General features: G+C 36.2%; 3 protein-coding genes across 3 annotated transcripts in view; 1 reads left to right on the plus strand and 2 right to left on the minus strand.

Moving 5' to 3' along the window:
* The window catches only part of LOC147380469 (HIPL1 protein-like), a 9,783-nt gene extending 8,319 nt beyond the window's left edge, over nt 1-1,464 (minus strand). The window contains exons 1-2 of the mRNA XM_086431670.1: nt 762-1,464; nt 447-663 (exon numbers count right to left, since the gene is read on the minus strand). Of these exons, the coding sequence (XP_086287796.1) occupies nt 447-663; nt 762-1,193 (649 nt within the window). The 5' untranslated portion in view covers nt 1,194-1,464. The remainder of the gene's footprint in view (nt 1-446; nt 664-761) is intronic.
* Nucleotides 1,465-1,766: 302 nt separating this feature from the next.
* LOC147380470 (receptor-like protein EIX1) lies at nt 1,767-6,022 on the minus strand. Its single transcript, XM_086431668.1, is given in 6 exon segments — nt 1,767-1,812; nt 1,929-2,021; nt 2,563-4,246; nt 4,249-5,110; nt 5,308-5,447; nt 5,696-6,022. Coding segments are annotated over 4 exon segments (2,982 nt in total). The 3' UTR covers nt 1,767-1,812; nt 1,929-2,021; nt 2,563-2,593.
* Nucleotides 6,023-11,735: 5,713 nt separating this feature from the next.
* Nucleotides 11,736-24,897, plus strand: LOC147380471 (hydroxyproline O-galactosyltransferase GALT6-like). The gene is made up of 8 exons (XM_086431669.1): nt 11,736-11,773; nt 11,949-12,162; nt 12,251-12,404; nt 16,984-17,098; nt 21,728-21,848; nt 22,896-23,069; nt 23,619-23,726; nt 24,380-24,897. The coding sequence occupies exons 1-8, from the start codon at nt 11,736-11,738 to the stop codon at nt 24,587-24,589; spliced, it is 1,134 nt and encodes a 377-aa protein (XP_086287795.1). The 3' UTR covers nt 24,590-24,897.
* The last annotated feature ends 548 nt before the right edge of the window (nt 24,898-25,445 follow it).

The following is a 25,445-nucleotide window of genomic DNA, read 5'->3' on the forward strand; positions in this document are numbered from 1 at the left end:
GATAACATGTTAACTAACCAACTACTCCGAAAGACAAATATGTTGGAAAGTGGGAGAACTATGAATATAAGAGGGGCTCGGGGCATAATTGGGGTATGACACACCCGCGAGTGGAGGAAAATATACACTCAACACTCATCAATATGCATAATTTGGCATCTTAGTAAACTTGACAACAAGAATAATAATAAACCCACCCCACGATGCTGAGGGTTTTTTCCTAAGACTCACTTACATGTTAACTAAACAACTACTCCGAAAGACTGATATGTTGGAGGGGGAGAACTATGAATATAAGAGGGTCTCGGGTCTCAACTGGGGTATGATAGAGGAAAATATACACTCAACACTTATCAATATGCATAACTTGGCATCTTAGTAAACTTGACAACAAGAATAAGAATAAACCCACCCCACGATGCAGAGGGTTCTGTCCTAAAACTCACTTGGTATGTTGTTGATTTCAAACCTCATAATCTTTCCAAGAAAGGATTTCTTGTTTTGGGAAAAATTAAAGGGATTGCCTTTGCTTCCACCATCTCCCATCATAAAATATAAATACCCATCTTCAGGTCCAAAGAGTGCCTGCCCTGCATGATGACCTGTAAATGGAAGACCCATCGTAAATATCCTTCTCACCTCTGATGGATTGGCACTTATTTTCTGAGAAAAAAAAAAAAACAGATCAAGGAAGAATTAAATTTAAATCCACTAATGAAAATTGTCACAGATATTCCATGGAAAAGTGTATCAATGTGTACCAAGGAATCTTGAGTTGTGGTACCATTAGCACTATACTCCGCAATAACACTATGATATTGGCACGTTGGGACCCCATTATCAGGACCAAGCTTTGAAGGATCACAATTCGTATCTGAATTACAAGAACATTTTCCAGAACATTGTCCTGATTGGACTTTATCGTAATTAATTGAAACAAAGAAGTGGCCATTCTGTGCAAAATTTGGATGAAACGCCATTCCCATCATCCCAAATGTGGTATCGAAAAGCACTTCATCAGTTAAATATAGGAAGGCATTGGAATCATTAAGGGGAGAAAAATTCTCTTCTTTTTTTGTTTTAGTTTTCTTTTTGATCTCTATGCAGTTCTTCGTTTCATTATAAATTCCCTTGAAAAATGTCAAATTTTGATTCCAACAACCAATGCAACCCAAGTGATATAAATCAAACATAAGGTAAAATTTTGGGATTTGTAGAGAATTGATACAATTGTGAGAATCACTGAATCTAAGTGTAAGGAGAGAATTTTCTCCCCTCTTCTTTGCAGGAAGAAGATGACTATTTTTCGTTCCACAAAAAAAAACTTTCTAATTCTCAAAAAGTTCTAACTTGATTACAAACTCCAAAGTTCAACTCCTACATTCCTATTGCCATATCTCTAGATTTGAACCAAACACAGAGATCTCCCTTTATGGGAAATAAAAATAAGATCACATAAGATGATATCAGTGTTATGTTCTTGATTTATTTCGAATTTTACCCATTTTTCTATATATGCAGATTAATTGTGAAAAAAAATTGTAATAAATCTTGATTTAGTAATGAATTGGATTGATTCTCTTAATTGTGGAATTATATGAACCACCCTAGTGTTTATATAAATCTTCATACCAATTCTCATAAGAACATGATTTGATGTATCACACTACACCTTATTATAGTGCATCCTATAATACTCCATAAAAATTCCCAATTTTCTTTGAAATTATTACATTTGAGTGATCATCATAGAAAAAAGAACCTACAACACCCAAATGAGAAGCCATGCCAAAGAAGAAATCAACCAAGCCCCTGCAACAACACCAACAACGACAAGCGAAGGATTGGTGTGTTGTAAGTAAAAGTTTGCGTGTCAATAAAATCTCTAAAACGAAAAAAAGAAAACTATCCTTGAGATGCCCACTTACCAATCCTCCGTGGGAGTGAAGTCTAATGGCTCACATATTAAATCATAAGAAATGAATTCTATGCCTTCACCGATAGACAGAATGTCACCAATCCTGACAATGTTCGTAAGAATTTCAGCAATATTTTGTTATATTACAAATCTATCATGATACAAAAAATAAAAAATTTACCAACTTTTGCAACCATACTTAGGGCTATCAATGGATCGGATCGGATTGGGGTCAATTTGATATCAATCTGATAAGGATTGGCTCAGATCCAGAATTGATCTGATAAATATCCGATCGGGCTCTTTATGGATTGGGACATGGTCAATCCATATTAGATCAAATAAGATAACATATCGGAACCTTGTTGGAATCTAAATCATTGATCCAAATCCAAAGTTATTGGAACAGATCGGATTTTGGGTCTGATCCAATCCATTGACAACCCTATAAACATACCTAGCAAGACCCAAATGACAAACTCTACATAAAGCTCCAATGTATATAAGAAATTTGTGAAATCATATCCAAAGATAACTATAATCTATAAACAATTAAACATAATGCATATTTTTTAGAACATGAACAAGCACATGAGCCACCACAAGTTATGAATGTGTGTGTGTGAGAGAGAGAGACAGAGTACCTCAGTGAAAAACAAATGGAGCGTATGATTTTCAATTTTGAACCAAATTGACCTTGAGCTTCTTCTTCAACCGAGCTACCCCCATCGCTATCATCACAAACAGCTTGTCGTGGATATCTTCAAGAAATCGAAAATATGCGTATCTCCAAGTCTTCTTGAATAATAAAACACTCCAAACTCCCAAAAATCCAATCACGAATCCTGATCCCAGTCCAGCATAAAACCAATCTAGTTTGGACTGATCTCCTCCATCCACTTTTCCATCTCCATTAGCAAATGTCGGATATTTATCTGGTTCATCTCCTGGGCATTTCTTCATTAGTGGAGAACCACAGAGTTCGGGATTGCCACTGTAAATGGATGGGTCATCAAGCGTTTGGAGCTGGTTGCCCCATGGAATTTTTCCCTTCAAGTGGTTGTTCGATAAGTTTAGATGGCTTAGACTGAGTAAATTCGATATGCTTTGTGGAATAGTGCCTGAAAGTTGGTTTCTGGAGAAATCAAGTGATTCCAATGATCTTAACTCACCAATCTTCTCGGGGATGCGTCCTGACAAGTGGTTGTTTGATAGATTCAAACCGATTAATCCAGCAAGGTGTGTTAACTCTTTGGGGATCCTTCCAACCAAATTATTACTTGAAAGGTCCATGTTGATGACAAGTGACAGTATCCTTATATATTCAAGTTCTCTTCCTTTCATGACTTCCATCAATTGGTTCTCATAAAAGAAATCCGAGGACGCGATATTAGCATCTATTTCACTTGTTTGACCAGAAACCATGCTACTGAAATTGCCAAAACAACGAGGGATGCTTCCAGATAGATTATTACTTGCAAGGTCCATTATTTGAAGACTAGTTAGATGGCATAATTGAGAAGGAATGTTACCACCAAACATATTTGACCTTAGCCTTAAAATTCTTAACGATGATCGATCATTTCCAATCCATATAGGTATTTTTCCAGTTAAGTTATTCTCACCAAGGTCAAGAACCCTCAAACTTGTACAATTTTTAAAGGCCAAGGGGAGTTTTCCATGAAAATTGTTTTTGCTCAAGTGTAAATACGTTAGCCAATGCAGATGACCTATCGAGTTTGGAATAACTCCTGATAAATTGTTCGATGATAAATCCATAACCTCCAATTCTGGTACACTACTCCAACATTGAGGAAGATCTCCAGACAAATGGTTTTTAGAGAGAACAAGAGCACGCAGGAATTTCATGGCACATACTGAAATGGGTATAGTACCATTGAAAAAGTTGCTAGAAAGGACTAAAATAGACAATTTAGGCATCATATGACCGATGGTTTTAGGTATAAGTCCTGAAATTGAGTTGTTGGAGAGATCCAATATCTCTACATTGGAAGGGAATTGTGGTAAGGGACCCTCAAATTTGTTGAAACTTAAAAGTAAAACCAATTGATAAACACTACTTGACGTTGAAAAATTGGGCACTTTACCATATATCTGATTATGAGAGACATTTAATAAATATATATGGGAAGTCAGCTTGGAAAACCAATCTGGTATGGAATCTGAAATGCTAACATTCGAGATGTCCAATCTGAGAAGTTTCGTTTGAGTTCGAAGCCATTTTGGAAACAGAGGCCCTATTTTGGTAGAAGACATATAAAGGTATTTAAGTTGGAAAGGAGGAACCCAGTTAAATCCCACATTCAAAACCAAAGAGTTGTAGCTGATATCAAATATTCTAACTTTGAGAGTTTAGTAAAGTGAACCTCTGATACAACACCATTTAAGGAATTTCCCATAAGATCCAAGTTTACTAACTCTAAAAGTTGTCCTAGACTCTTCGGAATAGTCCCATTCAATTGATTTCCACCCAGATCTAATGTACTCAAGGTTGACAATCTCCCAAGGGATGTGGGGATCAGACCATTAAATGAGTTGAATGAAAGAGAAAGGCGTTTTAGATTCTTTAATTGGCCCAACCAATCAGGCAAATGCCCACTGAGTTCATTCCCTGACAAATCCAATGTTTCTAAGTTGGATGGATTCCTGACATCATCAAGAATGGGAAGATTAGAATTGAAATGATTGAACGAAAGATCAAGGAATTTAAGAGAAGTAGTCAGGTTCCAAAGTGAATTTGGGATCAGACCATTAAATGAGTTGGATGAAAGAGAAAGGTATTTTAGATTCTTTAATTGGCCCAACCAATCAGGCAAATGCCCACTGAGTTCATTCCCAGACAAATCCAATGTTTCTAAGTTGGATAGATTCCTGACATCATCAAGAATGGGAAGATTAGAATTGAAATGATTCCCCGAAAGATCAAGGATTTTCAGAGAAGTAGTCAGGTTCCAAAGTGAATTTGGGATTGGACCTTGAAAATCATTGGACGAAAGATGAAGGAATTTAAGAGAAGTAGTCAGGTTCCAAAGTGAATTTGGGATCAGACCATTAAATAAGTTGAATGAAAGAGAAAGGTATTTTAGATTCTTTAATTGGCCCAACCAATCAGGCAAATGCCCACTGAGTTCATTCCCAGACAAATCCAATGTTTCTAAGTTGGATGGATTCCTGCATCAAGAATGGGAAGATTAGAATTGAAATGATTCTCCGAAAGATCAAGGAATTTAAGAGAAGTAGTCAGGTTCCAAAGTGAATTTGGGATTGGACCTTGAAAATGATTGTCGGAAAGATGAAGAGTGGAAAGAGATGTAAAATTGACATATGATGAAGGAGTGGAAGGAAGTTTAGAAAGTCCGCAACCAGACAAACTCAACTCTGATAAAGAAGGAAGCAAGTTGATTACTTGTAGCCAATCATCACCGATTTTGGAAAGGTTCACATAGCTCATGTCAAGGTTTTGGAGAGAAGAAAGATGAGAGACCCAATGCAAATTCTCAACACTCAACTGATAATTGGAATCATCATAAAGATAAAAAAATAGAGAAAAGAATCAGTACTAAGATCAAGAGAACGTAAGGACGAGAGATTTCCAAGATGATGGGGAACAAATCCACCAAACCATGAAGAAGAGAGATTGAGATATGTTAATTGATGAAGAGATCCAAAGAAATTTAGGATTTTGATTCCCGAGAAATTGTTCCAACTTAAGTCCAAGTAATTCAAATGTTTCAACTCTACAAGTGAAGGATTTACCTTACTCCTCCCCACCAAGCATGCCTTGCTATATATGCCGTCTGAGCCAGTTTCTTCATAACGGTCCAAGTCAAATGGAAATGGATTCCGAAGATCAAGCTTGACAACGTGTCTGGTTCTATTGTCGCAGTCAATTCCTTTCCATGTGCAACAATCTTCTCCGATCCAAGAAGAGAGACGATTTGAAGGGTTTATGAGACTTTGTTTGAACTGAAGAAGAGCTTTTCTCTCGCTTTCGAAGCAATGCAAACCAGAATTTTCTTCTTGAATGCACCAGCTGAACTTGATGCACAATAGTAACACAACCGTAAAACTAAGCAACCTCATCATGGAATGGTGGTTTTATGTCTCAAAAAACTCAAGTTTTGTATTACTAAGGAAGCAATGGAGGATTTATAAAGAGAAGAGACTGATGGTTTCAAAGCGCGTCTGGTTCTATTTATAAAGAAGCAAAGAATCTTCCCCAACCCACTAAAAAAAAATCTTTCCGTGTTTTTTTTTTGAAATTTCTACTTCAAATTATTGATAGACATTGGCGTAATTATTATTATTTTTTCCTGTAATTTTGACATACTCCATTATGTTTTGGTGAATATTAGAGAGACCCCTATGTTTTCAATAAGTTGACATGAGCTCTTTGAGTTCCTTATACATGTAAAAACAACGGTGGAGTTAACAAGAGATTTAATTTATTTTGAAAATAACAATTAACGTGATTTGATGATCGAATATCCCTTTAAGATATCAATCATAAAAGGACAAAATTATCTCTTTCAATTTAGAAGTTATTTAAGTGAAACTGTTATTGGCATTACACATCAATTTCTTAAATTATTTATCATACCCCAAGTTACTTAAGTGATTTGATTCTTAGCATTTCTTACACGGCAAAATAAAAAAAATCTTACGAAGATTTGTGATGGTCAATAAGTCAATTTGTCATTTTGTTTACACAGTCTTCCCGTATTTTTTCCTTTTTTCAAAAAATGAGATCAAGTTAATCTGTCGCGTTGTTTAAGGTGATTTAGACAAGACACCTTTGACTTAGGTATTGTGTATGAGACTAAAATAAATGACCTAAATGCACCTGATCATCTTTATATAATCTCTTGCAAAAAAAAGTCCCTTGATTTTATCTCCAAAACCTTTCATCTTCGACCTTTGTGAGAATTAAAACTAAAATACCTTACATGTCTTCACTGCACCAATTGGTAAAATTAACATTTTTCTTCAAAAAATTGTGATTGTAATTAATTCGCGTTTTTTTGTCTTTTTCTTTCTCTGAAAAGATGTGACTTTCATAGTGTCAAATCTTTTAAGTCATGTAGAAGAAAAATATCAATCTTTGGCCCTCAAACATTAGATAACGATTAATGAATCAAAGTTTGGAAATATTGAGGGCTAAAGATTGACAAAAGTCTTTGATTTTTTACTTTTCTTAGATGGCAAAATCAATGTTTTTCTTCAAAGAATTATGATTGTCACTAAGTCAATTTATCATTTTGTTTTTTGTTTACAAAAGTCTTCAAATCTTGATAGATTTACCCGACAAACCTAATTGTTGTATTTTTATTAGAAAAACTCCCATGGATTTTTGACATTTATCATATTTGTTAAGTTTATCAAGTTTGTTACCCGCCAAACCTGTAGCAGTGATCTATGTTATGAAATTCAATTGACGGGGTTAATTTGTTACTTAACATGTTTTCAAGTGGATCATAACTACATAGATTTGTGGTATTCAAAAATATGATTTGACGTCACAGGGTTATAAAGGACAAAATTCTAAGAATTTTGAATCAAAAGAAAGTAATAAAAAAAAAAAAGTCAATTTTTTTTTTTTTAATTTGAGAGTTCGGTAGCCTTCAATTTTCAACACCATCTGAAATTCAAAAAGAAATGTTTTTTTTAATTTTGTTCTATTCAGATTTTTTTGTAATAAAATCCACCGGGTGAATCTCTCTTAAATATTTATCTTTCTTTCAAAAGATGTGACTGTCAGTCCATCACAGGTTCAAATAATACAAATGTTCAAAATTCATTTTCAATCTCTTGATTTTTTATGGATATACTGCGCAGACATATCTGTTGATATTTTTTGGGCTTGAGAAGATAGTCGTATCAATGTATGCGTTATATAATATAATAGTATGCATTTATCCCTTTGTATCACCACAAAATAATTATATTTATGTGGGAAAAAACCTCAACTTTGTGGGTCAAATCTTTTTGATAAGTATAAAATTTATTTGAAATAATTGAATTAACCTTAGCTTGCTATCACAACAAACTGTACATGTGTCAAGAACTTACTCATGAAAATCCCATCAAAAAAAGAGAAATTACTATTGAAAATTACATATTATTATTAAATTATCACATATATGCTTCAAAAAAAAAAAAAAATCTCAAACAATTTAAAACAAAATAATAAATATAAAAATTTCACAGACAATCACACTCACAAATAACAAATAAAAATCACGCCCTCCCAAAAAAATGAGAGAGAGACTAAGACCTTTCCTCCCTCCAAAAGTGGAGATGAAGGCTTACGAGAATGGTGGTATTTTCAGACTTTCAGGTAGTTAGTTGGTTTTAGGTAATTTTTTTTTTGTGGGAAACAATATCCACCTTAAGATCTTGCCAAATAGATATAACATCTTAAATTATGTTTATGACTGGGATAAAACCTTATTTGCATAATAGATAGTAAGCATTTATCCCTTTGTATCAACTCTGAAGTAATTATATTTATATGGGAAAAAACTCAGCTTTTGTAAAACAAAGTTCCGACTGGTTGTGGATTGAATCTTTTTTATAAGTATAAAATTTATTTGAAATTATTGAATTAACCTTTCCTAGCCATCACAACAAACTATACATGTATTATGAACTTACTCATGAAAATCCCACCAAAAAGAGAGAAATTATTATTAGAAATAACATATTATTATTAAATTATCACATGTATGCTCGAGAAAAAAATATATCTGACAATTACAAAACAAAATTTAAATATAAAAAAAATCATAGGCAATTACACTCAAATAAAAATCACAACCCCCTCTTCCAAAAACAAAACAAAAAAAACTAAATTTGGAGAGAGAGAGAGCCTAAGACCTTTTCTCCTTCTAACAGTTTTCAAGTAGTCCCTTTTTAAAAAAATAGTTTTGGATTTAAAAAATGAAGATGTTTAATATAAATGAAAGATGGGGTGGTTTCAGGTAGGTAGTTGATTTTAGGTAGTTTTTTTTGTTTTGTTTGAGTGGGAAACAATATCCACCTTAGGATCTTGCCAAATAGATCCAACACTGTCGATTATATTTTTAGCTTTGTTTCGTGAACCAGCCTTACTTTATAAATCATACTAACATGACTAGCTGAGTAAGATTTCAAATCTTACTATGGGTTGTTGGGCCTACATAGATCATCAAATTGGCAACCCAACACATATTCTTCTAGATTTTCTGGAAATAATCAAATTCAAAAGAATAAAATAAAATAAAAATAAAAAAAATCATTTTTGAACTTGATCAAAACTTTTGAAAATGGATGTTTACCGAACTCCCCAAAATTCAACTGTAAAAATTAATTTTTTTTTTCTTCAGAGTTCTAAGAATTTTGTCCTTTATGACCCTATGGCATCAAATCATGTTTTTGGACGCTACAAATTGACGTGGTTAGATCCACTCCAAGGTATGTTAAGTAACAAATTAACCCCATCAATTTGAATTTACCAACGTGGATCTAGGGATGTATATTTAGGTAGAACCGAACTAAAGTATTTCGGGTTTTTATCAAACCTCAATAACCAAAATCGAATCGGAAATTTCGGGTTTAAAATTAGTTCTAGGTTCGGTTCGGGTAACTCAAAAATTCAAATTTTTGAATTTTTTTTTGTTCACTTAAATTTCGGTTTTGGTTTTAATTCTGATTTCTGGTTCGAGTTCGAGTAAACTTATATAAACTCATATAAAGTATACATTATATATATGTTTTTTTCTTAGGCAGGCTGCATATACCAATCACCCTAATACGTGTTCAATTGTTAACTATAACTACTTTCATGTTGAAGGGCATATAGAGATTCGAAGTTGTGACCTAAGGAGCAAACCCAGTCGCCCTTATTGATGTAATTTTTGTCAAATTAATAAAAGTACAATCCCACGACCCCTATGATCATGTTTATTTGTTTTTAATTTTTTAAAATTATAGAAATATCTTTTTATTATTTATCTCACACAGAGCGGTGCCAAGAATGACCATGTTTTCAAACTGATGAAAAGCCCCTCTACGATGATGCCTCCCCTCCTCCGTACTTACAAATTTAACACCCCCTCCCAAATATTTTTTGTGATTTAGACACCCTTAACCAAACTGCCCCCTTTTTTGATAACTAAGACACCCTCTACTAAATTGGTGGATATTGGAAACTCCTATGTTTTCAAACTAATGATATGTTCCCCTTTTGACCTTGTTCTTCCTTTATTGACTAACTAAAAATAACTTAGATACCCTCATTTTCAACCTATCACCAAAGAATTACCACACATTTGGGGTGGCATTAGCAAAAGTTGGTGTGGTAGAAGCTTTCTAAATTGATTTTGATCTTCAATTTGAAGACAGAGGGTAGTTAATTTTAATCCATTCATGTAGGTTTTGGTAAATATTTGAAATATTCTATGTTTTAAATTGATGACATTGTCTATATTGATTTCAGTCTTCTTTCATAGAGTACCAAGAAATGACTAGAATGCCCTTTTTTCAACCTCTAACCAAAAAAAAAAAAAAAAAAAACTCTTGAATTTTCTCCCCCAAATCAGTCATCTTGAAGCTCTTCAACCTTACCATTAACGGTATTCCCCCCAGAAGAAAATCCTGGCTCCGCCCCTGATCTCATGTTAGCTAATATTCTAAATTACAAAAAAGACTCTTCAAAATATTAAATGTTAAAATATCATATAAATTGGAGATTTCTATGAGTTTGAGACCCATTGTTTTGGTTCCAAAAGATGTGAGAGGAGGTAGTTTCGGTTCCCATGTAAGGTTGATTCCAGGCATATTTTATTGCAAATCAAATAAGCATTATTGGTGTCTCTTTAATCTTATTTGAGGTGTGGTGTTGGTGTATAATTTCATTAATTGTTGTTTTATAAGTAAAAGTTGGTGTGGCAATAGAAATTCTATAATCTAAATTAAACAAAACCAAAGAAAAAAAATAGCCGTTATTTCATCCAAGTCACCAAATGTGATTTAGACATACCCCTTCACATTTTGGTTGATATTATAGGTACCCCATGTTCTCAAACTGACAACATGCCCCTTGACCTAGGTCTTATACTCTAAGATATAAACTTAAATGACCTAAATGCCGTCATTGCTTTTTTGTAGTATTTAGGGAAGAAAATTGATTTTGATGCTTACTAATGTCCCACTTAAGTCTTTGGAAGTTATGCATGAATTTGTATTTCCTTCCTCTCTTCATCTAATAAGATAACTTCCCAAATTGTACTAATTCATTTTAACTTCGAAATCGATGAGATTGCTTCAACCGCGGTTGGGAATTCATTTTGAGTATTAAAACAAATAGGATTAGTTCACTAATATTATGTGAAAACTGTCTTCGAGGAAATAACATTGAGAAGTGACTTATATGCCAAAGCTTCTCTCAACCATAACGCCCATGTCTCACGCTCATGCTAATACCCAATTTAGCCCAAGTCACTCTTTTCTATGTTGTATTGCTTTCCACCCTTCAAACTTAATTACAAGTGAGATCCCTCCCCTTTGTATAGATTTGCATCGGTGATACAGATGCCTTAGATCAAATCACACGTAAACGATCCAATGGTGTAAGAACTATTTGAAAAACTCCAACTTACAAAGTACATGATCTTTGAGCATCTCAACCAAACCAATACATCAACTGCATTGCTATAACACACTCTCCTCTCTAGAGAAAAAAAGACCGTTAAAACCAAAAGGGAAGAAAAGAACATCAACACAAGCTCCTTTTGCAAGCCCACCAACCGATTCCCCGATGAAGGGGAAGAGCCGGGGCCAGGGCTCCCAAGATCCGTAACATTTTCTTTAGAACATGTGTAATGACAACAACTTGGACGAGCCACTCTGCATACACCACTACTAGTTAAAAGAAAAATATATTTCCTGTTATCATCCCCAAACGAGAATATGTAACCAAGAGAAGGGAGAGGAGTTCCCGCTAACGAGTCACATTGGATCGGTGAGTCAGGAGCGCAACTGAAAGGAATCATAGTAGTAGTGAAGTTCCCACTGTTTTCGGACTCTCATTAGCTGCCCATAGAGAACGAGCGAAGAAGGTTTCAGTTGACTGGCCATACCCATTTGCTGAAGACAAGTTGTTTGTTCTTACCCTTAGTGCTGGGTTTGAAGGTTATCATGTCAGTGTTGATGGGAGGCATATCACCTCTTTCCCTTACCGCACTGTGAGTACCCCTCTAAACCTTTATCTTCAATTTACTTTCTTCTGACAAATATATATTATTTCTCAAGATTGTTTGGTAATGTTAACAGGGGTTTGTTCCTGAGGATGCAACTGGTCTATCGCTGAATGGAGACATTGAAGTTCATTCCGTATTGGCCGCTTCGTTACCTACATCACATCCGAGTTATGCCCCACAGAGACATCTCGAGATGTCGAGTCGATGGAAAGCCCCTTCTCTTCCTGATGGTGTTAAAGAATAGCACGTGAGTTGAATAAGTCATTGAATCAGTCTTAAGTTAGTTGCTAGTTTCTAGGAAGAAGTGGTCTTAGTTGTTGCGTTGAATGCCCATTGTTTTAGGGAATTAGTTTTTTCTTTTTTGCCTATTTAAGCTGCTTTGATTATCAAGTGTAAGCATCCACTCTTGCGTGAATAAATAGTTTCCTTTTGTTCTTTTGCATTCTTTGTTCTCTTACATCTGGTATCAGAGCTTAGTTAGGCTCCTGGCAAGAAAGAGCAGAAACTTGTATTGTTCAGCAAGATGGCAGAGTCTTTTGTACAACCTTCAATTCCTCGTTTCGATGGTCATTACGACCATTGGAGCATGTTGATGGAGAACTTCTTGAAATCCAAAGAGTTCTGGAGCCTTATTGAAGACGATGTTCCTGAACCTAGGACCAAAGAAGAGCTACAAGCATTAACAAATGCTCAGAAAAGGACGTTGGAGGAACGAAGGTTGAAGGATTTAAAGACGAAGAATTATCTTTTCCAAGCGATTGATCGGTCAATCTTGGAAACGATTCTTAAAAAGGATACTTCCAAGCAAATATGGGATTCATTGAAACAGAAGTACCAAGGAACAGCGAAGGTGAAACGTGCACACCTGCAGGCACTCCGTACAGAGTTTGAGACTCTTCGTATGCAGTCGGGAGAGTCTGTTTCCCATTATTTCTCGAGAACGATGACGATCGCAAACAAAATGCAAACCTATGGCGAAAAGATGGGTGATATCATCATAATTGAGAAGGTACTTCGATCAATGACATCGAAGTTTGATTATGTGGTGTGTTCGATTGAGGAATCGAAAGATCTTGATGAACTCTCAATTGATGAATTGATGAGTTCGCTGTTGGTTCATGAGCAGAGAATCAATCAGCATGTGACGGTGGAGCAAGTATTGCAAGTTTCAACTACCAGTTCACCCTCAAAACAGCAAGGGGCAGGCAAAGGACAGGGAAGCAGTCCTCATGATCGTCCCACACATCACAAACCAAAAAGAAAGAAGCGGACCGATAAATCTGGCATCAGATGCTTTCGTTGTAACAAATATGGGCACTATCGCCTTGAATGTCGTGAAAACCTCAATAAAGAGATAGGAGAAAAATCAAATTTCGCAGAGGAGGGCAAGGTTACTCTTCTTCTGGTTTGCCATACTAAAGAAGAAGTTCATCAAAATATGTGGTACTTGGACACGAGAGCCAGCAACCATATGTGTGGCGACATATCCATATTTCATACTATGGATAACTCTTTTCGTACCTCGGTGAAGTTAGGAGACAATTCCACAATTGAGGTTATGGGGAAAGGCGAAATCAACATTCGAACTTTGGATAACAAGTTGCAGTCGATCTCAAATGTGTTTTATGTTCCAGGTTTGAAAAGCAACTTGTTAAGTGTGGGTCAGCTTCAAGAAAAGGGTTATTTGATCACCATCTCACATGGAGTGTGTCAAATTGAAGATCCGGAGAAAGGTTTGATTGCTCAAGTTAAAATGACAGCGAATCGCATGTTTCCTTTGTTTATTACTAATGAAGTTCTTCCCTGTTTTTCATCTATGGTGAGTAATCCTACATGGTTATGGCACCTACGTTATGGACACCTAAACTTCAAAGGACTACGCACTCTTCATCAAAGAAATATGGTATCAGGACTTCCTCTTATAGATCGTCAACCACAAGTTTGTGAAGCATGCGTTGTTGGAAAACAACACCGTGATAAATTCCCAAAAGGTAAGGCATGGAGAGCTGGTAGAGTTCTAGAGCTGGTTCATTCTGATATTTGCGGACCAATTGATCCACAATCTTATGGGAAAAACAGGTACTTTATCACCTTTATTGACGATTTTAGTCGAAAAACGTGGGGCTATTGTATACAAGAAAAATCTGAAGCTTTCTCTGTATTCCAAAGCTTCAAAGCTTTTGTTGAAAAGGAAGTCAAGCGAGAAATCTGCATTCTACGATCAGATCGGGGTGGAGAGTAACTCTCGGGAATTTCTGAGCTTCTGTGAAAATCATGGCATCAAAAGACAATTCACAACCTCATATACGCCACAACAGAACGGCGTGGCTGAACGGAAAAACCGCACTATCCTCAACATGGTACGGAGTATGTTGAAGGTTCACAATCTTCCGAAGCAGTTCTGGCCAGAAGCTGTCATATGGAGTATTCATATCTTAAACCGGAGTCCCACGATATCCGTTCGTGATATGACACCGGAAGAAGCATGGAGTCGAAGAAAGCCCGAAGTTGATCATTTGCAGGTGTTTGGGTGCATAGCATATGCACATGTTCCAGATGAAAAACGGAAGAAGCTCGATGATAAAGGAATGAAATGTATTTTTCTCGGTGTTAGCCAAAATTCTAAAGCTTACAGGTTATATAACCCAATCACCAAGAAAATCATTATCAGTCGTGATGTTGTCTTTGATGAAGAAAAGGGGTGGAAATGGGCTGTTAATGGTGATGGACAAAATGCTCCAGATTTTCTTGATGAAATTGAAGCTAATGAATGTCATACTGAAACACTTGATATGACTCCACCATCTTCACCATTTTTGCAACACTCTTCACCTAGAGAAGAATCATTTGATCCAGCTGTAGTGAGAACTGAACGCATTAGGCGAAGACCTGCGTGGATGCAAGATTATGAGATATGTGCAATTACATCACCTGTTGATCTAGTAACTCATTTCGCCTTGTTTTCTGGATGTAATCCAATTGCTTTTAAAGATGCTGTTAAGGAATCAAAGTGGCAGAATGCTATGGATGAAGAGATAGCAGCCATTGAGAAGAATGACTCATGGGAGTTGGTTGATCTCCCACAAGGCCATTCGACAATAGGCGTTAAATGGATTTACAAGACAAAATTGAATTCGGAAGGCAAGGTTGACAAATACAAAGCACGATTAGTGGCGAAGGGCTATACGCAAAAACAAGGCGTCGATTTTGAAGAAGTGTTTGCTCCAGTTGCCCGACACGATACTATCAGGATGGTACTTGCACTATCAGCACAAAATTCATGGCAAATTTTTCAGCTGGATGTAAAATCAGCATTCCTACATGGCGATCTGCAAGAAATTGTGTATATTGATCAACCACCAGGATATGAAAAAAAAGGAAGAGAGAAGAAAGTATATCGGTTGAAGAAAGCTTTATATGGACTAAGACAAGCTCCACGAGCTTGGTATAGTCGCATCGAGGAGTACTTCTTGAAAGAAGGATTTCAAAAGTGTCCTTATGAGCCCACTTTATTCACAAAAACAGGGCCTGATGGTAAAATTCTTATCTTGTGCTTATATGTTGATGATCTAATCTATACAGGAAATGATTGGAAAATGGTCGAAGATTTCAAGAGATCTATGATGGCGGAGTTTGAAATGTCCGATCTCGGGAAGATGCACTACTTTCTCGGTTTTGAAGTTGTCCAATCACAAGACGATTTTTTCTTATCACAGAAGAAGTACATCAAGGAGATCTTGGAGAAATTTGAAATGAATGATTGCAATCCAGTACGTACTCCAGTTGAAGTTGGGTTAAAGCTAACAAAGGAATCCGAAGGAGAAAAGGTTGATAGCACTACATATAAGCAAATTGTGGGCAGTCTCATGTACCTAACTGCAACTAGGCCAGACATCATGCATGCCGTCAGTCTCATCAGTCGTTATATGGAGAAACCAATGCAAGTTCATCTTCATGCCACGAAACGGATACTGAGATACTTAAGAGGTACATGTGATTTTGGAATGTTTTATAGGAAAGGATCATCCTCTGAATTGATAGGATTCACAGATAGTGACTATGGAGGAGATCCCGATGATAGGAAGAGTACTTCGGGTTATGCATTTATGTTGGGTTCAGGAGCTATCTCATGGTCGTCAAAGAAACAACCAATTGTCACGTTGTCCACCACAGAGGCTGAATATGTTGCTGCTGCGTATTGTGTCAGTCAAGCGATATGGTTAAGTAGGTTGCTCAATGAGCTACATTTTAATCAAGCTAGCAGCATCCGCATTTATTGTGATAACAGTTCAGCAATACAACTCTCGAAGAACCCAGTTCATCACGGACGAAGCAAGCACATTGATGTGCGGTACCACTTCTTACGAGATCTTGTCAAAGATGGTACAATTAATATTCTCCACTGCAGAAGCGAAGATCAGGTGGCTGATATTTTTACAAAACCTCTTAAGTTTGAAACATTTGAGAAGCTCCGTGCACTGCTTGGTGTCTGTTCGTTTAAAGAAGGGACTGGTGTGGTAGCATAACACATGATGAGTTTAAACTGTTTTTTTTTTTACTCATCCAGTTTAAGGGAGAGTGTTAAAGAATAGCACGTGAGTTGAATAAGTCATTGAATCAGTCTTAAGTTAGTTGCTAGTTTCTAGGAAGAAGTGGTCTTAGTTGTTGCGTTGAATGCCCATTGTTTTAGGGAATTAGTTTTTTCTTTTTTGCCTATTTAAGCTGCTTTGATTATCAAGTGTAAGCATCCACTCTTGCGTGAATAAATAGTTTCCTTTTGTTCTTTTGCATTCTTTGTTCTCTTACATCGACCAGTTGAACTTTTCATTGGAGTACTTTCTGCGAGCAACCATTTTGCCGAGAGGATGGCTGAGGCTGAAATTTCGTTTTTAGTTTTTATTTTTTATTTGTTAACGGGGAGGTAGTTGTAAATATATAAATTTCATCGTTTTAAACTCGAGTCGCGATCTGAACCGTCGATTTGGCGAATATTGAACGGCTGAAATGATGTGAGTCGCAAAATGAGTCTCAGGAACCCGACCCTATATATATATACATAGAGGGTGGCGTTCAAGGGCCAACTTTTTAGCAAACTTTTTGGCAAACATTTTTCAAAACATAGGTTAGAGGTTTTGGAATGGGCTGATTTTTGGTGAGGATGATCTCTACGGTGAGGAGATCATCCTCACCAAAAATCAGCCCATTCCAAAACTTCTAACCCATGTTTACAAGTTGAAAAATCGTGGACCGTCCATTTTTTATAAACTGTTTTTGATGGGGTTAGAAGTTTTGAAATGGGCTGATTTTTGGTGATGATGATCTCCTCACCGTAGAGATCATCCTCACCAAAAATCAGCCCATTCCAAAACCTCTAACCCATGTTTTGAAAAATGTTTTGCCAAAAAGTTTGCTAAAAAGTTGGCCCTTGAACGCCACCCATATATATATATATATATATATGGGAAATGTTCAGCACCCTAAGTTTTACCACACACTTTAACAAACGTTTTTTGTCTTACATGGGTTAGAAATTTTGGAATGGGCTGATTTTTGGCGAGGATGATCTCTATGATTAGAAGATCATCCTCCCCAAAAATCAGCCCATTCCGAAATGTTTAACCCCATGTTTACACGTTGAAAAATTGTGGACCGTCCATTTTTTGTAAACCATTTTTGATGGGATTAGAAGTTTTGGAATGAGCTGATTTTTGGTGAGGATGATCTCCTCACCATAGAGATCATCCTCACCAAAAATCAGCTCATTCCGAAACTTCTAACCCATGTAAGACAAAACGCGTTTGTTAAAGTGTGTGGTAAAACTAAGGGTGGCGAACAAGACCCTATATATATATATATATATATATATATATAGGGTCCCGTTCAGCACCCTAAGCTTTACCACACACTTTAACAAACGTGTTTTGTCTTACATGGGTTAGAAGTTTTGGAATGGGCTGATTTTTGGTGAGGATGATCTCTATGGTGAGGAGATCATCCTCACCAAAAATCAGCTCATTCCAAAACTTCTAACCCCATCAAAATTGATTTACAAAAAATTGACGGTCCACGATTTTTCAACGTGTAAACATGGGGCTAAACATTTCGGAATGGGCTGATTTTTGGGGAGGATGATCTTCTAATCATAGAGATCATCCTCACCAAAAATCAGCTCATTCCAAAACTTCTAACCCATGTAGGACAAAAAACGTTTGTTAAAATGTGTGGTAAAACTTAGGGTGCTGAACATTTCCCATATATATATATATATATGGGTAGCGTTCAAGGGCAAACTTTTTAGCAAACTTTTTGGCAAAACATTTTTCAAAACATGGGTTAGAGGTTTTGGAATGGGCTGATTTTTGGTGAGGATGATCTCTATGGTGAGGAGATCATTCTCACCAAAAATCAGCCCATTCCAAAACTTCTAACCCCATCAAAAACAGTTTACAAAAAATGGACGGTCCACGATGTTTCAGCTTGTAAACATGGGTTAGAAGTTTTGGAATGGGCTGACTTTTGGTGATGATGATCTCCTCACCATAGAGATCATCCTCACCAAAAATCAGCCCATTCCAAAACCTCTAACTCATGTTTTGAAAAATGTTTTGCCAAAAAGTTGGCCATTGAACGCCCCCCTATATATATATATATATGGGTCCCGTTCAGCACCCTAAGCTTTACCACACACTTTAACAAACGTGTTTTGTCTTACATGGGTTAGAAGTTTTGGAATGGGCTGATTTTTGGTGAGGATGATCTCTATGATGAGAAGATCATCCTCACCAAAAATCAGCTCATTCCAAAACTTCTAACCCCATCAAAAATGGTTTATAAAAAATGGACGGTTCACGATTTTTCAACGTGTAAACATGGGGCTAAACATTTCGGAATGGGCTGATTTTTTGGGAGGATGATCTTCTAATCATAGAGATCATCCTCATCAAAAATCAGCCCATTCCAAAACTTCTAACCCATGTAGGACAAAAAACGTTTGTTAAAGTGTGTGGTAAAACTTAGGGTGCTGAACATTTCCATATATATATATGGGAGGCGTTCGGAGGCATCAGTTTCGTCAGCCATTTTAACAAAAGTTACCTGACCGTTGGATATAATTAAATCGGACGGCGTGGATTGAAAATTAGCTGATTTGCGTGTAAGTTATAAAACCTCCATTATTTACAGCGCCATCCTTAAACTTTTAAGGATTTAGTGATACCTCCCCTCAACTTAAAACCCAAAGAACGAAGAAAGAAGAACAGAGAGTTTTGTTCTACACCAGTTCTCTCGTTCTCTCTTACTCTCGTTGAATCCTCCCTCCCTCTCTGTTCGAACGGTCCTTCTCTTCGTTTTCTTTGCTCTCCTGTGTATATTATAACGACAGCAAAAGAAAGAGATAGAGATAGAGATATAGAGAGAGTGACCACCATTAAATCTCTATTTAAACTCTGTTGTGTGTGTGTGTAAGGGAAAGAGACGCAGAGAGGTATAGAGAAATGTATGCAGAGACATGTCTTCTGTTCCCTTATTTTCAAAGTTTCTCACAAGAGATTCAACAAGTTGAGGGTTTTCTCAAAACCAGAAAACCAATTTTTCGAATGTAAATTCTTTATCTTTTTCTCTCTTTTATGATTCTTTGATTGATTTGCATTTTTAATTATTTTTTCCTTCACTGATGCTGCTTCCTCTATTTTTCTATCGTGTCTCAGATGCAAATCTCGGGTTTCGACGAGAGAGAGGAGCCATTCGTGTTCGTGTTCGTGCTTCGTCGATGGAGTTGCAGCGAGAGAGAGGAGGGTTTCAACGAGAGAGAGTGAGAGTGAGGAGGTTCGAGGGTTTCGGCGTTGCGAGAGAGAGAGAGAGAGAGAGAGAGAGAGAGAGAGAGGTTTTCGTCGAGGAGTTGCAGCGAGAAAGAGGAGGGTTGTTCGAGACTTTTAGAGAGAACAGACGAGAGAGAACGTAATAAGCCACTCTCTGCTGTTTTTTTAGTCAGGGAGGTGACACTAATAAGTCAAAAGATGAGGGATGGCGCAGTAAAAACCTATAATTATCATTTAAACGTAATAAACAATCTCGACCGTCCGATTTAATTATATCCAACGGTCGGGTAACTTTTGTTAAAATGGCTGACGAAACTGATGCCTCCGAACGCCTCCCTATATATATATAAAAATTACAACTCTCTGTTCGTTTACACTCAGGTTGTAATTGTGCCAGGGAGGTGGCACTAATAAGCCCAAAAATGAGGGATGGTGCTGTAAAATGATCATAAATCTATAAGTTAACGTATATGCCCTTTAATTCAATCTTGACCGTCAAATTCATATATATCCGACGATAGAGTTTCTTTTGTTAAAACGACTGATAAAATAGAAGGCGCTGAATGCCTCCCTATATATATATATATATGGGGACGGTTCAGCAACCCTAAAATTTGCCAAGTTTGGTGCTAAACATTTTTCAAAATATGGGTTAGAAGCTTTGGAATGAGCTGATTTTTTGTGAGGATGATTTCTATGATGAGGAGATCATCCTCACAAAAAATCAGCCTATTCCAAAACTTCTAACCCCATCAAAAGTGATTTACACAAATTGGACGGTCCACGATTCTTCAACTTGAAAACTAGGGTTAGAAGTTTCAAAATGAGCTGATTTTTTATGAGAATGATTTCTTCACCGTAGAGATCATCCTCACAAAAAATCAGCCTATTCCAAAACTTCTAACCCCATCAAAAGTGATTTACAAAAAATGTTTGGCACCAAACTTTGCAAACTTTAGGGCTGCCGAACCGCTCCCTATATATATATATATATGGATTAGGATCCGTATACGCATAAAGCTACTCATAAAGTTACAATGTGTTTCGTCTTATATGGGAAAAAATGTTTGGAATGGACTGATTTTTAGTGAGGATGATCTCTATGGTGAGGAGATCATCCTTGCCAAAAATCAGCCCATTATGAAACTTCTAGCCCCATGTTTACAAGTTGAAAAATTTTAGACCGTCTAATTGTTGTAAACTATTTTTGATGGGGTTAGAAGTTTTGGAATGGGATGATTTTTGGCAAGGATGATCCCCTCACCATAGAGATCATCCTCACAAAAAATCAGCCCATTTTGAACTTTTTAACCATATAAGACAAAAACGTTGTAGTTTTATGAGTAGTTTTATGTGTCTACGGAACCTGACCCTATATATATATATATATACAAAATAAGATTGATTAGAATATGTTTAATCATGAAATCTTATTTTATTTAGAAAATATGTATTTAAATTAAAAAAATGAATTATTTGAATAAAAATATACAAAATTCCTGTTGACTTGGAAAATCTCGTCGAAATCATCTCATTTATCTCGTGAGATTCCGTAGGCATGACATGACTTGTTTATCTGTCTCGTTGATGGATGATATGATTCATCTCAGTCTCGGACAAGATTTGAAACCATGCCAAAATGATATATGCCATTCTTTAGAAAATCTTTATTTACAAACTTGATTACGAGACACTCACGGAGTTTGGAGGGTTTGTTTTGGACAGCATGGAAGAAAGGAAGTAAATGTGGAGCTAAAGAAAGAAGCTGAGTTTTTTGGCGATATTGTTATAGTGCCTTTCATGGATACTTATGATCTCGTGGTTTTGAAGACTGTTGCCATCTGCGAGTATGGGGTGAGTAATGAAATAAACTAGAGTCTGACTAGCCTAACTAACTTGCTAAGATTTGAAATCTTACTAAGGGTTGTTGAGCTCACCTTGTGGTATCCAAAAACATGATGGCAGAAGGTTGTAGAGGACGAATTTCTGTCAACTTTGAAAAGAAATATCCAAAAAAATAGTACTTTTCAATGTTGAAATTTAATTTTAAATTTGGGAGTTCTGTGGAAGTTCGGTAACTGTACATTCTCAAGACATTGGATCAAGCCCAAAATAATTGTTTTGTTCTTTTTTTTGGATCTGAGTTTTTCCATGAATCTAGAGGGCTGTGGTGTTGAATTACCAATTTGGCAATCCATTTGAGTTCAAAGGCCAGGGGTGGATTTACAGTGGGGGCACTTTCCCCCACAGAAGTTTTGGAAATTGTATTGTCCTATTGATATTTGGGTAAATTTTGAGTTTATGTTTGTCCCCATTTAAGGAAATTATGGCGGTTGCCCCCACCCCTCAATTTTTTTAGTTTAGATAATTTGAGAGATACCACCAGTGTTTTCCAACGTTGACATACCATTTTGACATTAACCCCCCGTCAAAATTTTCAATGAATTTTTGAAACCCCTCCCTGTGCTTTCAAATTGATAACATGCCCCCTCAAATTTTTTTTATAGATATGTGAGATACCCCTATGTTAAAAAACTGATGATTTGCTCCCCTCCCCCCTCCAATATTTTTGTTGATTTGGACACCCCTCTATAGAGTAGGTCTTCTCGCATTACTAATGAAAAATGATCTAAATGCCCTTTTCTTCTACTCCTAATGAAAAGCCCTTGAATTTTCTCCCCCAAACCACTCATCTTCATTCTCTTTAACCTTACAGAGCAAGTACAGTTTGCCCACTCTATAAGAAAATCCTGTTCTACCCGTCAAGAACCCTTAGTAAGAGTTAGAATCTTACTAAGTTAGTAAGGAAAACATTTTTCAATAAATTAATAATTGGCAACAGAAGTTCTTTAAGGATTTTGTAGAGGTTAATTCATTTGTGATGCCCTTGTTTCTTCACAGGCTCGCACTGTATCTGCAAAGTATATAATGAAGTGTGATGATGACACATTTGTTAGGGTGGATGTGGCAATCAAGGAAGCAAGGCAAGTCCCCGACGATAGGAGCCTATATGTGGGAAACATAAATTACTACCACAAGCCCTTGCGTTATGGTAAATGGGCAGTGACATATGAGGTACGGATTGACCTTGGATTCTTCTTTCATTGAAGACTTAGTCAACTATTTATCTCCAGTTAATTCCACGAGAATGCTCCTTATCTTTGATGACTATAGATCGAAGTTAGGTTTTATTTGTTCTTGCCATTTAGTGTATATTTTTTTTTATGGGTCTTTCCATTTCTTTACTATTATAACAACAGAAGGCAGAGTAGAAGTGGTTCGACACCAAAATTTGTATTTCAAAGACGCCCTCACCTTTACATTTAAACTTAATATAATGAGGGTCATTTTGTTCAAAATCAAGAAAATTGCAATCCCACTATCTTATAATCACATTGGTTAGTTTTGAAGATTACAAAAATATTTTTTTTACGATGTAATCTTCAATAATCCTTTAATTAGTATTTAAATTACAAATAAGCCCTTTTGATACATGTGTGTTTGCGCATACCACCCTCTAGTACCGTACATAATGTGCGAATGTTTTTGGGTCTTGGGATCCCTGAAAAGTTTCCGATATAATGGGTGAGTTTCTGAACACCTCTTTTCTTTGAGTGGTTTCAGGAATGGCCAGAAGAAGATTATCCACCCTATGCAAATGGACCAAGCTACATAGTGTCGTCAGACATTGCAGAATTCGTTGTATCAGAGTTTGAGAAACACAAATTAAGAGTAAGTTTAAAGCTACTCATCACTCTTTGTTTATTTAGTTACTCTTCCCCTCTTTATAATCTGGTGAATTTGGTGGTTTGTATGTGTGTGCGCCGTCTCATGCGTGCTTGTAGGGCTTAAAATGGGTAGTGTTGGGGCTGGATCTGAGTGTATCCATATTCAGCTCCGAAATTTAAATCCTGATCCATACCCGAATCCGTTTTGGATCTATTAGCTAAAACCATATCCGATTCTGAGTCATGTTGCTTTCACTAAATTTGGATCTGGATCAAACCCTATTGAATTACTTGATTCGGGTCCGTTGGTTTGGATAATTCCGGACCATTCAACTTTTCTTTTTTGCTATATTTTTCAATTTTACCATTATAATAAGAATTCACGTTATATTAAATTAGGAAAAAGAGAAATTTTGAAGAATTTAAAAATATATATTTTTAAAGCAATGTCATTCGGATCTAGGCAGATATAGGGATGGATCCATATCCGATCCAAATCAAGGGACATCCCATATTTTTATTCGGATCTACTCCAAGGATCCAAACCCGCTAAATTTGGATTCAGATCACTTGGATTTCGGATAAAATCTGACCCATTTTAATTCCGATATGTGTGTGTTTTGGATGATTAAACTCACCAAATTACAATTGGTGCAGCTGTTTAAGATGGAAGATGTAAGTATGGGGATGTGGGTGGAGCAGTTCAACAGCTCAAGACCAGTGGAGTATATACACAATTTGAAGTTTTGCCAGTTTGGGTGCTTCGACGGTTACTACACAGCTCATTATCAGTCCCCTAGGCAGATGATCTGTTTGTGGGACAAATTGAAACTGGAAGGAAAGCCCGAATGTTGTAATATGAGATGATGATGACGATGGCTACATTAATGATGTTAGGTGACGATGCCCAAAAAACTGATAAAAGGACCAACACAGTGAAGCTAGTTTTGCAGTTGTAGCATCTCTGTGAATATCTGTGGGAGGGTTGGGATAGATTGGTGGTTGGTTTTTCAATTGCCCATTCAAATTCATTCATTCTTTTTTCTACTGATGTTTTCCTTTACTCTTTTTTAGGCTTACATGTGTAGATAACATTTTAACAAGTCTTGTTCTTTAATTTATAAAAATACAGTAGATGGAAATTCATTCACTCAAATGTTTTCAGTGTTGGCCTAGTAGAATGCTTTTTTTGTTCTGGTTTTCTGTTTGAACTGTATGCAGTTCTTTGTTTTCAAATTCCCTCGAAAAATGTCAAATTTTGATTCCAACAACCAATGCAACCCAAGTGATGTCAATCAAACATAAGGTAAAATTTTGGGATTTGTAGAGAGATCTGATACAATTGTGAGAATCACTGAATCTTAGTGTAAGAAGAGACATTTTCACCCCTCTTCCTTCCAAAAAAAAAAAAAAAAAATTTTCTAATTCCCAAAAAGTTCTAACTTGATTCCAAACTCCGAAGTTCAACTCCTACAGTCCTATTGTCAAGAATGTGATGATATCAGTGTTATGTTCTTGATTTATTAGAATGCGATGTATACTTGTTTTCAATTTACCCATTTTTCTATATATGCAGATTAATTGTGAAAAAAGAATGTAATAAATCTTGATTTAGTAATGAATTGGATTGATTCTCTTAATTGTGGCATTACATGAATCACCCTTGTGTTTATATAAATCTTCATCCCAATTCTCATAAGAACATGATTTGATGTATCACACT

Source organism: Akebia trifoliata, unplaced genomic scaffold (assembly GCF_017979445.1).
Source record: "Akebia trifoliata isolate Shusen 1 unplaced genomic scaffold, ASM1797944v1 Contig01396, whole genome shotgun sequence".
Classification (NCBI taxonomy): domain Eukaryota; kingdom Viridiplantae; phylum Streptophyta; class Magnoliopsida; order Ranunculales; family Lardizabalaceae; genus Akebia; species Akebia trifoliata.